This window comes from Rosa chinensis, chromosome 3, assembly GCF_002994745.2.
Source record: "Rosa chinensis cultivar Old Blush chromosome 3, RchiOBHm-V2, whole genome shotgun sequence".
NCBI classification, from domain to species: Eukaryota; Viridiplantae; Streptophyta; class Magnoliopsida; order Rosales; family Rosaceae; genus Rosa; species Rosa chinensis.
The window spans coordinates 39,684,957-39,698,820 of NC_037090.1; the positions used below are offsets into that span (position 1 = coordinate 39,684,957).

Genomic DNA, 13,864 nt, shown 5'->3' on the forward strand with positions numbered 1-13,864 from the left:
CCTGAAACTGACCTGTACAGACGTATAGCCACCCCCAGGAGCACCGTTTCATCATGTCGAGCACCTCTAACTCGGGGGAAAACCTCCACCGCGCCGCCCAATCACCTGTGACCAGAACAACACATGGGGAAGAGTCTACGGTAGTAACCATCGACCCGATCCAGACCCATGCCTCTAAACAATCCAAGACCATTAGCAAAAGACATCGACAGAGGAACAACAAAATCCTACTTCGAAGCTCTAGCCCCCGACCCGACTAGAGCAGAATTCCAGAATTCTAGCCCTAGCAAAATTCGCAACCAATCACGCCATCTATACACACCAGTATATCCAACCAAAAACCCATTGAAACCACCGATGTTCACCAAAGAACCAATCAAACACCGTGAACGGTGAAACAAAACTCAGAAAAGAAACAAACTTGCCAGAACCCCGAAATAGGACCCAATAATAAGAACGTTGCCGCATCCTCCATACTCATTTCAACCAAAAGACCCATAAGTATACGAGGGAAGAACCCGATACACCGTTGAAAGGTCGAAAGCCCTCTCCAACCTGGTGGTCCCTAGAAAAATCCTAGCAGAGCTTCTCATAGGACGTTTTGTCAATCTAGAGAAAGCGATATTTATTTCTTTTTTACTGTGCACATACATAGAAATAGAAAAGGTATCGCATACAATTTGTAGTTTATTAGATTCTCACATCCCATATGTTGATGACAATACATGGAAACCCATCTTCAAGGCTTTAATGAATGGACCAAACTCAAACTCTGCATCCCCCATTTTGTCATCAAAACTAAATGTATCCTTGTCATACACAGAGACCAGGATTGGAAGACTTGGATCAGCAATTGAAAGAGTCAATTGTTCATTCCACTCAGGATTCACGCTCTTCTTCACTACACGAGTCTTTAGCTTCTGCATTACGAAGGAATTTCTATTAGCTATGAGTTAAAAACAACAAGACGAGGATTGGAACTAAAGAAATTGAAGATGAATATATTCTTGATTAATAATGAATCAAAGAAGATTACAGACTTTATATACAACTCCATGCAAATCTTCCTACGTAAAAGTAGGGATAACTATAGTATGAAACCAAAACCTAACTATGCATATCTTTACAGCTAACCAATCACATCATCCTCGATCTCATTCCTTAATACTCCCCCTCAAGTTGGTGTGTATGTTAAGAACACCCAACTTGCCTAATAGAGCTGCGAACTGCTTCAAACCAAGAGGCTTGGTGAACAAATCTGCTGTCTGCTCATTAGTCCTGACATGTATAGTTTTCACAAGCCCTTTCTGAACTTTCTCACGCACAACATGACAATCAATGTCAATGTGCTTTGTCCTTTCGTGAAACACAGGGTTTGAAGCAATGTGGATTGCCGCCTTATTGTCACAAAAGAGCTGGACTGCTTCTTTGTGATCAACATGTAAATCACGCAACAATGCTAATATCCAGGTGATTTCACAACAGGTGGCAGTCATTGATCTATATTCGGCCTCTGCACTCGATCTAGAAACAGTTCCTTGCTTCTTACTCTTCCAAGAAATCGGTGCCTTGCCTAGAAACAAGCAGTATCCAGTTGTAGAACGTCTAGTATCTCTACATCTCGCCCAGTCAGCATCACAATAGGCCGTAAGTTCTATGCGTCCATGAGAAGGCAATAAAATTCCCTGTCCTGGTGTGTGCTTGACATATCTCAAAACTCGATAAGCAGCTTCAAGATGTGGTTGCCGAGGCTTATCCATGTATTGACTTAGGATGTGGACTGCATAAACTAAATCAGGTCTTGTAATTGTTAGGTAAATGAGCCTACCAACGAGTCTTCTATACTGAGAAGCATCTTGTAACAAGGCTCCTTCATCTTTAGTTAAGACCAGGTTCTGATCATTGGGGTATTTGGATGGCTTGGCCCCCAAGAATCCAGCATCTTCAAGCACCTCCAGTGCATATTTGCGTTGTGAAAGTACTATGCCTTGCCGGGAACGTGCCACTTCAATCCCAAGGAAATAATGCAGTGCTCGCATGTCCTTGAGTTTAAAATGTGCTGATAAAAACTGCTTTGTGGCTTCTATATCGTGTAGGTTGTTCCCTGCAACAATTACATCATCTACGTACACAAGCAGCACTGTGATTGTGTCTTTAAACTTCCGAATGAACATAGAATAATCAGACCAAGATTGTGTGAAACCACCAGCTTGTAATGCACTTGAAAGTTTCAGAAACCATTGTCTCGAAGCTTGCTTGAGACCATATAACGACTTATGTAGTTTGCAAACATGCTGAGTCTCCCAATTACCTCCAAAACCAGGAGGTAGCTTCATGTATACGTCTTCGAGGAGATCGCCATTTAAGAAGGCGTTGTTAACATCAAGCTGGTGAAGGTACCAACCTTTCAATGCTGCGAGGCTCAACAAGACACGCACAGTGGTAAGCTTAGCTACAGGCGCGAAAGTTTCACCATAATCAACTCCGGCAACTTGACTATATCCTTTGGCCACCAAGCGTGCTTTATAACGCTCGACGGTGCCATCTGGTTTATACTTCACCTTATAAACCCACTTGCAGCCAATGGGTCGTTTGTTGGGAGGTAAAGGTACGATGCTCCAGGTCTTGTTGTTCTGCAAGGCTTGAATCTCTTCATTCATGGCAGCACGCCACTGAGGATCATGAATTGCTAGGGAGAAAAACTGAGGTTCTCGTGTGTGAGAGATGTTAACAGTAAAGACTTTATGCTTGGGAGAGAGTCTGTCATATGAAATAACCTCAGAGATAGGATATGGCGTACCTGACGCTGCATTGCTCGTGGAAGATGGGGACGCAGAGCGTGAAGGCAAGGCCGTCTCAACGTGGAAGTCTTGCAAAGCGGTAGGAGGCTTGGTTGCACGTGTAGAGCGGCGGAGCAAAGGTTGGGAAGTAGAGACCTGAATAGGGATAGTATATGGAGAATGAACATCCGGATTTGGTGGTGGTATAGTGGAAGAAGGAAAGAGTGTATCATCCGGGGAAGTAGGGGATATGGTAGAATCCGAGTGATTTGGTGATTGAGGGGAAGATATGGTAGGATCAGAGAGATTTGGGGTATGCCCGAGATCATCTTCGATATGAGAAGGTATAGTAGTGGGAGGAGGAAACAACATGGTTGGTGGTGACGTGGAGTAAGGACTCGAAGAAACCCTAGTTTGAAAAGGAAACTCAGTTTCAAAGAATACGACGTCTCTAGAGACCAAGATCTTTGCATCATGCAGACGATAGACTTTGTAGCCCTTTTGTCCATGTGGATAGCCTAAGAACACACACTCAGAAGAACGAGGGTCAAACTTTGTAGGACGTAAGGGATGTGTGGAAACAAAACATTTACAGCCAAAAACTCGTAAATGGGAGTAGGTTGGAGCTTTGTTGAAGAGCATTTCAAAAGGTGTTTTGTTTTGCAAAAGAGGTGTTGGTGTTCGATTGATCAAGTATGCAGCGGAAAGAATGGCATCACCCCAGAAAGGTTTGGTCAAGTGAGATTGGAACAAGAGTGCGCGAGCCATATTCAGTAAATGTCTATGCTTGCACTCAGCTATGCCATTCTGTTGTGGCGTATTAATGCAGCTGGTTTGATGCAAGATACCTTTCGAGGAATAAAATTGGGAACACTTAAACTCAGGGCCATTGTCACTACGTACTGTTTTAACCCTACTATCAAACTGATTTTCAACAAGTGTGATGAACTGTATGAGGAGGTTTTGTGCTTCAGACTTATTGTGCATGAGATAAATCCAAGTGAAACGAGAGAAATCATCTACGATTGTAAGGAAATATTGTGCCCCTGAAATGGATGGAACATGATATCCTCCCCATATGTCAACATGAATCAATTCAAAACAACGATTACTCAAAGAAGTACTTAAAGGAAATGGCTTTCGAGTTTGTTTGGCCAAAGGATAAATAGAGCAATGGCTTGTGTCACACGACTTATTGTGCAAGAAAGGAAAAAATGGGGTTATTTTGCTTGACGGGTGCCCTAGCCTCTGATGCCATAAATCACCGGTTTTGCTGCTCACCGCATTGCACGTTCCTTCCTGAGGCATGTTGAGGCAGTATAGGCCTTCACTCTCAGCTCCCGTCCCAATCATCTTCCCCGAACACAGGTCCTGAATAAAACAAATATGCTTGAGAAATATGGTGATATAAAATGAATCTAAAGCAAGTTTTCTTATCGAAATGAGGTTCAGGTAGAATGTGGGAACACATAGAACATTGTGGAGGATGAAATGGGACGAAAAGGTCACTGTCCCAATGTGAGATACTGAAAGTCTTTTTCCATCTGGCAATCTCACAGTTCTATTGTGCACAGGATAACATGTAGAAAGAAATTCTGCACTACATACAATATGGTTGCTAGCCCCGCTATCCAAAATCCATACTACATCCTTGTTATGCTGATGAAGTGCACAAATTTTACCTGAGATATCTTCAAGGTTTGGTACATTACCCACAAAGTTGGTCGTGGATGGTTTGTTGATGTTCAGCATCTCTAGCAATTGACTCTCATCCTTTGGTTTATTCCCTGCTGCTTGGAGACGGCTTAGCAGCCCTAGCATTTGGTTACACTCTGTCTGGGAGAGTGGAAAACTCACAGCATCCTCTTTTCCTTCACTGGTGGCACTAACATGGTTGGCCTTTGGATTGTTGTACCCTTCTCCCATCAATTTCTTTCTTCTTCTGCAATAGTTATAGGTGTGACCATTGCCCTCACAATAGGTGCACTTGAGATGTGCTCTACAATACTTTGTGTAATGGTTTGTCATATTACACTTTTCACAATATATATTTCCTCCTCCTGTGAATTGTGTATCACGAGGAAAAGATGGAGCATTCTTCTCTCGTTGTTCATATTTCTCTGGCCTCTTGACTGCGAAGGCCGAGGCTTCTGTCATTGATCCACTCTTGCTTGCAATTGCTGCTGCTTGTTTTGTCTTGACGAAGCACCATGGCATATGCCTTGTTCAGTGGTGGTAGAGGATCAAGGCTGATGATGTTGCTTCTAGTCTGTGCGAATCCTTCATTCAGTCCCATCAAAAAATTCATTGTCTTCTGAGTTTCCATGAAGGATTTGACTTCTGGAGCAGCATCACAACTACAAGGAGGAAAAGAGCAGAGAGAGTCCTTCTCATCCCATAAAGCCTTCAGTTTGGTAAAGAATGAAGTAACAGATGTACCTCCTTGTTCACAACCATGAATAGCACTCTCAATTTGAAATAGTGCAACTGTGTTCACCTGAGAGAACCTCTCCTTCAATTCCAGCCACATGATTCGTGCATCTTTACAGTGTATCACACTGTTGGATATATCTTTCGACATGGCCCCTAGCAGCCATGTTTTCACCAGAGTATTGCATCTCTCCCACTGGAGTTGCTCGGAAGGATTATGAGTTGGTTTTGCCAGAGTTCCATCGACGAAGCCCTTCTTATTCTTGATGGTTAGTGCCATAAGCATCGATTGTTCCCATGCAGTATAGTTATCTTCCACCAAGGCCTGCGCAACGAGCATGGCGCCTGGCTGGTCTGAGTGGTGGAGAAATAGCGGGTGATTAGAATTCTCCCATGGAGCAGCATTCTTGGAGGTCTGTTGTTCGAGAGGTTTTTCAACGACAGCCTTCTCTTCGTCTCCTGCCATGAGGTAAAGGTTGTAAGTGTGTTTGTTGGTTTGGTAGGGTTTCTAGGTTCTCAGAAGCGTTGCCGCTCTGATACCATAAAGAAATTGAAGATGAATATATTCTTGATTAATAATGAATCAAAGAAGATTACAGACTTTATATACAACTCCATGCAAATCTTCCTACGTAAAAGTAGGGATAACTATAGTATGAAACCAAAACCTAACTACGCATATCTTTACAGCTAACCAATCACATCATCCTCGATCTCATTCCTTAATAGGAACTTTAGAATTTCCATATTTACTGAGACCGATATTGTTTTCAATTTTTATATTTCTATTAGATTTTCTTAATTTATTGATTGACATAGAGTGCTTTCGATTGACCTCTATGTCATGCTCAATTAAAAAGTCAAGGCTGAGAAAAAATAAAGACAAATCATAGGATCAGATTAGAAGGTTAAAATGGAAACAAAATACTAATCCAATCTGGGGAAAAAAAATAATCTAAGTGCCTGATCAACACCAGAAGAAAAATAGTTTACAATCTATCAGTCCAATCTGTGTTTCGTAAGGAGCATTATCAGTGATCGGTTGCTTGGTTGAAGATATTAAATGCCTATTGCAAGCTATTCCGGATATTATTTAAATTCATATATATAGCAATCTACAATTTAGTAGAATGTTCTGCCATAAATTTGTTACAGCGGAAAAGTAGATATACTTTTCCCAAACCTAGAAATGGAAGAAAAAAACAGAAAAGAAATGAAGGTACCTGCTTGCCCATTCTGACAATGAGATAAGGGTCGCTGCTTCTCATGTCTCTGATGGCAAGGTTCACTCCTCTTTGGATATGAATTCTCAACAGACCCAACATGTTCTCCATTGCTAGTTAGCTTCAACGTACAGTACGACCAGATTTAATCGCGCACCACAAACAAATTAGTAGGAGAAGGATGAAGGGCTTAGTAGTATGGATGCGATCTCGATCTGTTTAGAAATAGACCAAGGTGTGTGAACTGTGAAGTTGTTGAGAAAGGAGGAGGTAGCTAGTTTGAAATATATGCACTAAACCCACGACTCTGTCTTACAGAGGGAGGGATTGACCATGAAGGGCGCGTTAGTCCCACTGATCTTTTACCATTAGAGCAAGTTCACCCGTTGGGTCACCAGGGCAGGAAACTATTGACTGCCACTGGATCTTTGCTTCCACCCATTGGGTCAGGGTCACCAGTCAGTTACTGTTCATCGAATATTTTATAAATTTTTTTTTGGAAAATGAAAAATGTATGATGTAAATAAATAGTATTGATAAACAATTTGAAAATGCAACCAAAGAAAATTTTATTGGTAGACAAATTATATGTCCACCGACACTCTTTTTTTTTTTTTTTTACTCCACCGACAGTTTTATCATATATACACTACCGACAAAGTTTTTGAAAAGTGTGAAAATATTTAAAACTCCACCGACACTTTTATCATGTACACCACCGACAAAGTTTTTGAAAAGTGTGAAAATTTTTTTAACTCCACCGACACTTTTATCACATGCACACCACCGACAAGTTTTTTGAAAAGTGTGAACAAATTTTAAAATCCACCGACACTTTTATCACATGCACACAACCGACAAGTTTTTTGAAAAGTGTGAACAAATTTTAAAATCCACCGACACTTTTATCACATGCACACCACCGACAAGTTTTTTGAAATGAGTGAGTGATAACCCACCGACACTTTTATGTGTGGAAAATTTCAATAAATAGACATGATGTTTTCACTACATACACACACCATCCGAGCTTAACAAAACTTCACCCTTTTCATATCTTTAGCATTACATATTTCCTAAATTCCCCTCGTTGCAATGAACAATTTGTGGGATCAAATTCGACGGTCTCAGGATGAGGATGATGAAGAGATGATGGCCACCAACGCCATTGTCATGGCTGCAGTCGCTCAAGAATCTGGAAACCAACACCGAGGGCGCGGTTCTCATCCGGGTCGTGCACCAAATGAGGAACGATTTAGAGAAGAAAGGGGTAAAGGTATGTTGGCCGACTACTTTGTCGACTAGCCAGTGTTCAAAGATGCAGAGTTCCGAACACGTTACAGGATGAGTCTCAATCTCTTCCAGCATATATCTACTGACCTTTGCCAGTATGATCGTTACTTTGTTCAAAGGTCAGATACTACTGGCAAAGTCGGACTGCTTCCGGAGCAGAAGATGACAGCTGCCTTGCGAATGCTTGCGTACGGTGCAGGGGCAGATCAATGTGCTGAGTATTGTAGGATGGCGAAATCCACCTCCGTTCTTCAGCACTTCACACGAGGAATTGTTGATCTTTACTCAACAAAATACCTCCGCACTCCAACTGCAGCCGACCTCAGACGACTTCTTACCAAAGCTGAGAGGAGAGGTTTTCCAGGAATGATTGGGAGCATCGACTGTATGCATTGGCAATGGAAGAATTGTCCGACAGGTTGGGCTGGAGAATATAGTGGTAGGAAACAGATCCCCACTATCATCCTGGAAGCAGTCGCATCTTACGACACCTGGATTTGACACGCATTCTTTGGAGTGCCTGGGGCATGCAACGACCTGAACGTCTTGGCAAAGTCTCCATTGTTTGATGACCTTACCGCCGGTAGAGCACCTCTTGTCCAATTCCAAGTTAACAACAGAGCTCACAATCTAGGGTACTATCTCGCCGACGGTATTTATCCTCGATGGGCGACTTTCTTGAAAACTGTTCGAAATCCTACACGCCCCAAGGAAATCGAGTTTGCAAAGGCTCAAGAGGGGTATAGGAAGGATGTAGAAAGATGTTTTGGTATATTACAGTCACGATTTGGTATTATTCGAGGAGCTGCTCGTGGGTGGCATAAAGAGGACCTTCGATACATTATGTTGACGTGTATTATATTACACAACATGATTGTCGAAAATCAACGACCTGAAGATAGCGATGATGAGTTGGAGTCCGATGATGAGGAGGATAATAATATGAGGCCCAGGATTGCTGAGGTATGGGAGGGACCAACCGGTAGAGACTTTGATCCTGTTGGTAGAGATGCTCATCATATGAACGGATTCATGGACCGCTACCAACAAATTAGATCTGAGCAGTGTCACTCCAACCTTCAGGAAGACCTCATTCAACACTTTTGGGAATTTCAAGGCAATAGGCGTATCTAGATCTGCTATTTGTGTGTGTTTTCTATTAGTTTTTATGTTTTTAATTATGTTTGTGTGGTTTCTACTTTAGTTTTAATGTTTTAATTATGTTTGTGTGGTTTCATTTAGCTTTTCATTTGTAAGGGTATTATTCCAATAAATTTTAATTTCATCAATCTAATATTACATAAGTCAAAAACCAAGCATTGGAATCATAACAATACAATTATTTAAAATATATAACTCCCTAATTTTCCTAATCCTCATCTTCATTAGGAATCCAATTTGTGTTTGTGGGGTCATCCATATGGTTGGGGTTGGTGGATTCACCCGAAGAGAAAGGTGGGGAAGGGACACCACCGGTGAATGGTGGTTGTGGGAAGCCACCGGGGAAAGGAGATTGTGGATAATACCCACCGGGGAATGGTGGTTGTGGATAGCCACCGGAGAAAGGAGATTGTGGATAATACCAACCGGGGAATGGTGGTTGTGGGATGTTAGATCCACGGGTTGCATCTTCAGCTTCTTTCTCTGCAATTTTTTTTGTTTTCTTTGCCAGTAATTCTTTTTGGTTGGCGTCATCTTACTTGTGTCCATCTCCATAATACGCTCTTCCCTCTCTTGAATTTTGAATGCCTCGTTTCGCATATCCATTTGCAAGCGTATATAATCTCGTTGTTGTTGGTCACGGAGATGTCGAGCATATTCCTCATCACGTTTCTCCTTGGCAGACATCATTGATGTTTGGTTGGTTGCTATAGTCTCCACAGCGGCTGTCAGAGGACTGGAATCATTAGATGCTTTCTTTCCTTTCCGAAGAGCTTCTTTGGCAGCCTTCTTTCCTTGAGGCCTCACCGAAGGATTTGGAGTTGCATCGGCGTTTACCTCATCTGCATCTATGTCCAACTGGACATGAGAATCAGGAACGGATTGTTGTGTGTGCATCCGTTCAGTTCCTCCCCTGGAGGTTCCTCCAGCCGAAGAGGAATGGTTTGGAATGTCTTCAAATTGTTGAAACCCCTTAACAATCTCGTAACATTCTAAATTAATGAAATCACCTTTTTTTTGTTTTCCTTTAGATTTGGTCATCGCAGCTCTCCACAAATCTTGTGCTTGACGTAGCTATTGAATTTAAACAAAAAAGTATAATTCTATTAGTATAAATATAAACGAGGTACAATGTATCAACTATTTAAGTATAAGGTGAGTATAATGTATAATTTAAATAAAATGAAGTCTAAAGTATGATTATGAAGTACTAATTTGAAGTATAATTATCAACTAAATTTTTATATATGAACTAATAATTTAAAGTATAATTATCAACAAAATATTTCAACTAATAATTTAAAGTAAGATGTATCAACTAATTAAATTTTAATATACACTAAAAGAATAATAAAAATTAATATTTGTGTTACACTACAAATTCATACCTCATCAATCATATTCGCACCACTCTTGTACCAAAGTTTCGCTTGCCTTAACGCACAATGCCAAGCATAGAGTTCGACTTTCAAGGTTTTCCACCTCCCTTGAAAAGCTTGCAATGATCGGACATATCCATCCCAATGTTCGGCATAGTGTTGGCGTACCTCTAACCATAGATCATCTTTTCTTCGTTCCGTACCCTTTGCCGGATCTTTGCTAACAGCCCTCCAAGACTTGCACAATTGAATGTCTTCATTAGTCTGCCAACGTGTCCCGTCAATACTTGGATCTCCTACGGGTTGGACAATCGTATTGCCTCGTACACTCATATTGGAATAAAAAAATTGTAGAGTATGAAAGCTTTGAGGAGAAGGAACAAAAAAAATATTGAGGAAGAAAGATGATTTTTTGGTGTGAGAAGTAAAATAGGAGGTAAGGTATTTATAGAAAATTTTGGTTATATTTTTTTTGTTACCGTTGAAATCTAACGGTATTTTTTTTTTTTTTAACCTCTGCAAATCGATTTTCATGTTGGCCGTCAGATGCATTTCAGTTTCATAAGCAACGGTCCAGATCTGTGGACCGTTGCATTCAAATATGCAAAGTAGCCCAATGGCTACACGCCACGTCGCCGCATCACGCCAGAAGACGACAAAAAAACGGCTGCTACGCGCCTGCAGACGTTGTCCCCGCTAGACGACAAGAAACTGCGCTTCACTTCCCCCCTGCGGCGCGTCTCCCGAGCGTCAGTTTTTTGGGCCACGCTGGCATCCTGGGTCACGGGCTCGGTCACCCTCCTACCCGAGTTCGTGACCTGGGCCTCCCACTGTGGTTTTGCCCCAAGCCCGGTGGAAAGGTGAATAGTGAGCTGGGTCAAGTTTTTTGCTACTTTTGACGTGGTGCCCGGGCAATAGGATGCCCGGTGAACTTGCCCTTACAGTAAGTAGCCATGTCAATGCGGGCATGCCATGACTTGTCCCGATCATATCAGATCCAATTAACAAGAATACGAAGAAGATCAAAGATTATAACCGTATTACAGCTAGTTAATTAATGTTAATTAGGTGTTCTTAATCATGATCCTCTCACCAAGCGCGCACACGGTGTTACAGTTAGGCATTTTTGTAAGAACATAATGTGACACAGACTAAACAGCCGTTAGTAGGGATCGAACCATGTGCATATGCCACATACTAGTGTTTAATTACAATAATCAGCTCATGCAGATCTCTTCTTATCTTTGTTAATAGGGACAATAAGATGACTCTTTTTATTATTATCAAACATTTTTTTTTTTTTTTTTGAATTAAGGGCTGGTGCGGCTGCTTTCAAGCCTTAATTAATGAAACTGCCGAATACAAGAGAGGGACATTGAGCCTAAACCCCTGATTACAATAAGCATCTAGAGTATTTCATGAATTAATATTAGGAATCTCTACAAAATACATGTATTCTAAAAAGCACCAACTAGCAAAGAGTGTTCTACTTGCTGCTCCATTTGCTTTGACATAGCAGTGACATAGCGAAAAGATAACTCGATATGTAACACAATTATAACGTAGCATACTTACTATAATACCAGATTTCCCACTATGTTGCCGCGGGATCCGACGACACTTAGCTTTATTCGGCCACTAGACGATAGCGACCATTTGACAACTCACCACCTACCTAGAGCAAACAATGCATTTTGAGTGCATACACAGGCACAAAGCCCGACTAGCCCTACACAACTACTGGAGGGACTTATTGCTTGCAAGAAGTGCAAACATATCAAACATTATACACAGTCAATGTCTCTCCCTTTGAAAGCTTTGTGATTGTCTTATCAGAAAATGATACAGTGCTATGCGTCTTCATTCAGCCAATTAAGTATTATGCTTTAATAAATTGATTTTGAAAGAAACTTCCATCAATAATTTTACAAAAAAATAAACAATACATTACAAATTCACTGTAAACGTGCTACAAACATTGACCCTCGGGTGAGTTTTATATAAGGGTTCCTTCCTGCGTTTCTAATTAAATCAGTATATTTTACCTTGGTGGGTTCTATAGTCAACTCATTTTTGGAGTTGGACTATAAAAATTCATTCCGGAATGGAATGAGCGTCACCTCAAGTCTGCCTTACTATATAAAATGGCAGTTGATCGAGTAAAATTCTTGTTACAGTTACCTTAAATTTTTGATTGATTGATTGAATCAAGTTGCGAGGGTAAAGTTTGAATACTGAGCAAGAAATAGTTTATTGACTTTATTCTCTACCAAGACTTGGAAAAAATTGTTAGCTACAGATCAAATACTATCATCAAGCAAAAAATGGGATGTAATTAGTAAGAGGATTCTCGATCCTATGGTCATCATAAAGCAGAAATAGAAGCTCCTTTTCGTCTAAACTACGTAGAACTTATAGGCCTTTGCCTAGGTTTGCTTTTCTTCGTTGAGAAGGTATGGCTTTGTCTGAGATTTGTCGACAACGACTCCGGGGTAGGGAGAATAGATTGAGTCAATTGCTGCTTGTAGACGATGGTGGTGCGTGGTTGGGCCTTGGGCGATCTTTAATGGAGGGGAGGTTGCTCTCTTCAATTGATTTTGGCACACGGCCCTCGTTTAGGTGGTGGATTCACCTTGGCTCAATTTGGGGTAGTTTAACTTAAACCGTAAACAGCTGGCTCTAGCTTTTAGCTTATGAAATCTGCATTTTACCTAGGGATGGCAATGAAGCGGGTTGGGGATGGGGACCACAATACCATCTCCATCCCCAGGGTCATTCTCCACCCTCATCCCCCCACCCCAATCCCCAATAAAAATATATTGGGGATTTCCCGTCCCCATCCTCACTGGAGACTAAGCCTCCAAACCCGCCCCAAATCCCCAATAAGAATTTAATAAATAAAATAATTTTTTCTCATATTGCCTTTTTAAAAATCAAAATCTACAACAAATAATATTCAAACTGTTTTAGGAAATCGAAATTGGAAGAGAATTTACTGCATCCTTCATTGATAATAGGAGCTTCTTTATATAGAGGATTACAAGTAGAGAATCAGAGTTGTACATGGAAACGTAATTGTACATTGAATGGATATCTACGAAGATAGCTCAGAGAATATCTCTAAGATTAACTCTATTACAACTAAGACAAGTAACCTAGAGTTTGGGCCAGACACATATTCAGATATACTTGAACATTCCCCATTGTGTAGCCCAAATGTGGTGCTCATTTCGTTGCATCATCAAAAACCTTGCCGAGTAATAAAAACTCAGTGGGACAAAAATAACCTCGGTCGAAGGAGAAAAAGAGTACAACACACCATTCACATTTCGAGACCATACATGTAGACATCTCCCCCTGATGTCTGCATCTCCCCCTGATGACAACAGTCATGGGAGTTCAGAGCTTCCGCAAACGATGCTACCAACATGTTTCTCGAAAGTGAAATTTAGGCAATGACTTAATGAACAAGTCTATCACAATGTCCTCAAATTGAACCTTGTTCACTTTGATCTTGAGTAGAGTCTGTTATTGCTGTTTATGCTTGGTGATGTCGCTTTTGATGTAGCCTTGCTTCATTTGTTTAAAGCAAGCAACA

At 41.1% G+C, this 13,864-nt stretch overlaps 2 protein-coding genes across 3 annotated transcripts; one reads left to right on the forward strand and one right to left on the reverse strand.

Moving 5' to 3' along the window:
* Positions 1-698: 698 nt before the first annotated feature.
* On the reverse strand, positions 699-6,701 carry LOC112194568 (protein C2-DOMAIN ABA-RELATED 1-like). Its single transcript, XM_024334790.2, has 2 exons — positions 6,434-6,701; positions 699-920 (listed from the first exon to the last, which is right to left on the reverse strand). The coding sequence occupies exons 1-2, from the start codon at positions 6,542-6,544 to the stop codon at positions 699-701; spliced, it is 333 nt and encodes a 110-aa protein (XP_024190558.1). The 5' UTR covers positions 6,545-6,701.
* Positions 6,702-7,500: 799 nt separating this feature from the next.
* On the forward strand, positions 7,501-8,925 carry LOC112194569. Of its 2 annotated transcripts, none has more exons than XM_040517104.1 (2): positions 7,501-7,563; positions 8,353-8,925. In XM_040517104.1, the coding sequence occupies exons 1-2, from the start codon at positions 7,529-7,531 to the stop codon at positions 8,858-8,860; spliced, it is 543 nt and encodes a 180-aa protein (XP_040373038.1). In that variant the 5' UTR covers positions 7,501-7,528; the 3' UTR covers positions 8,861-8,925. The 2 variants fall into 2 exon arrangements, with proteins under 2 accessions (XP_040373038.1, XP_040373037.1); XM_040517103.1 differs by having other exon boundaries at positions 7,501-7,559; positions 8,349-8,925.
* The last annotated feature ends 4,939 nt before the right edge of the window (positions 8,926-13,864 follow it).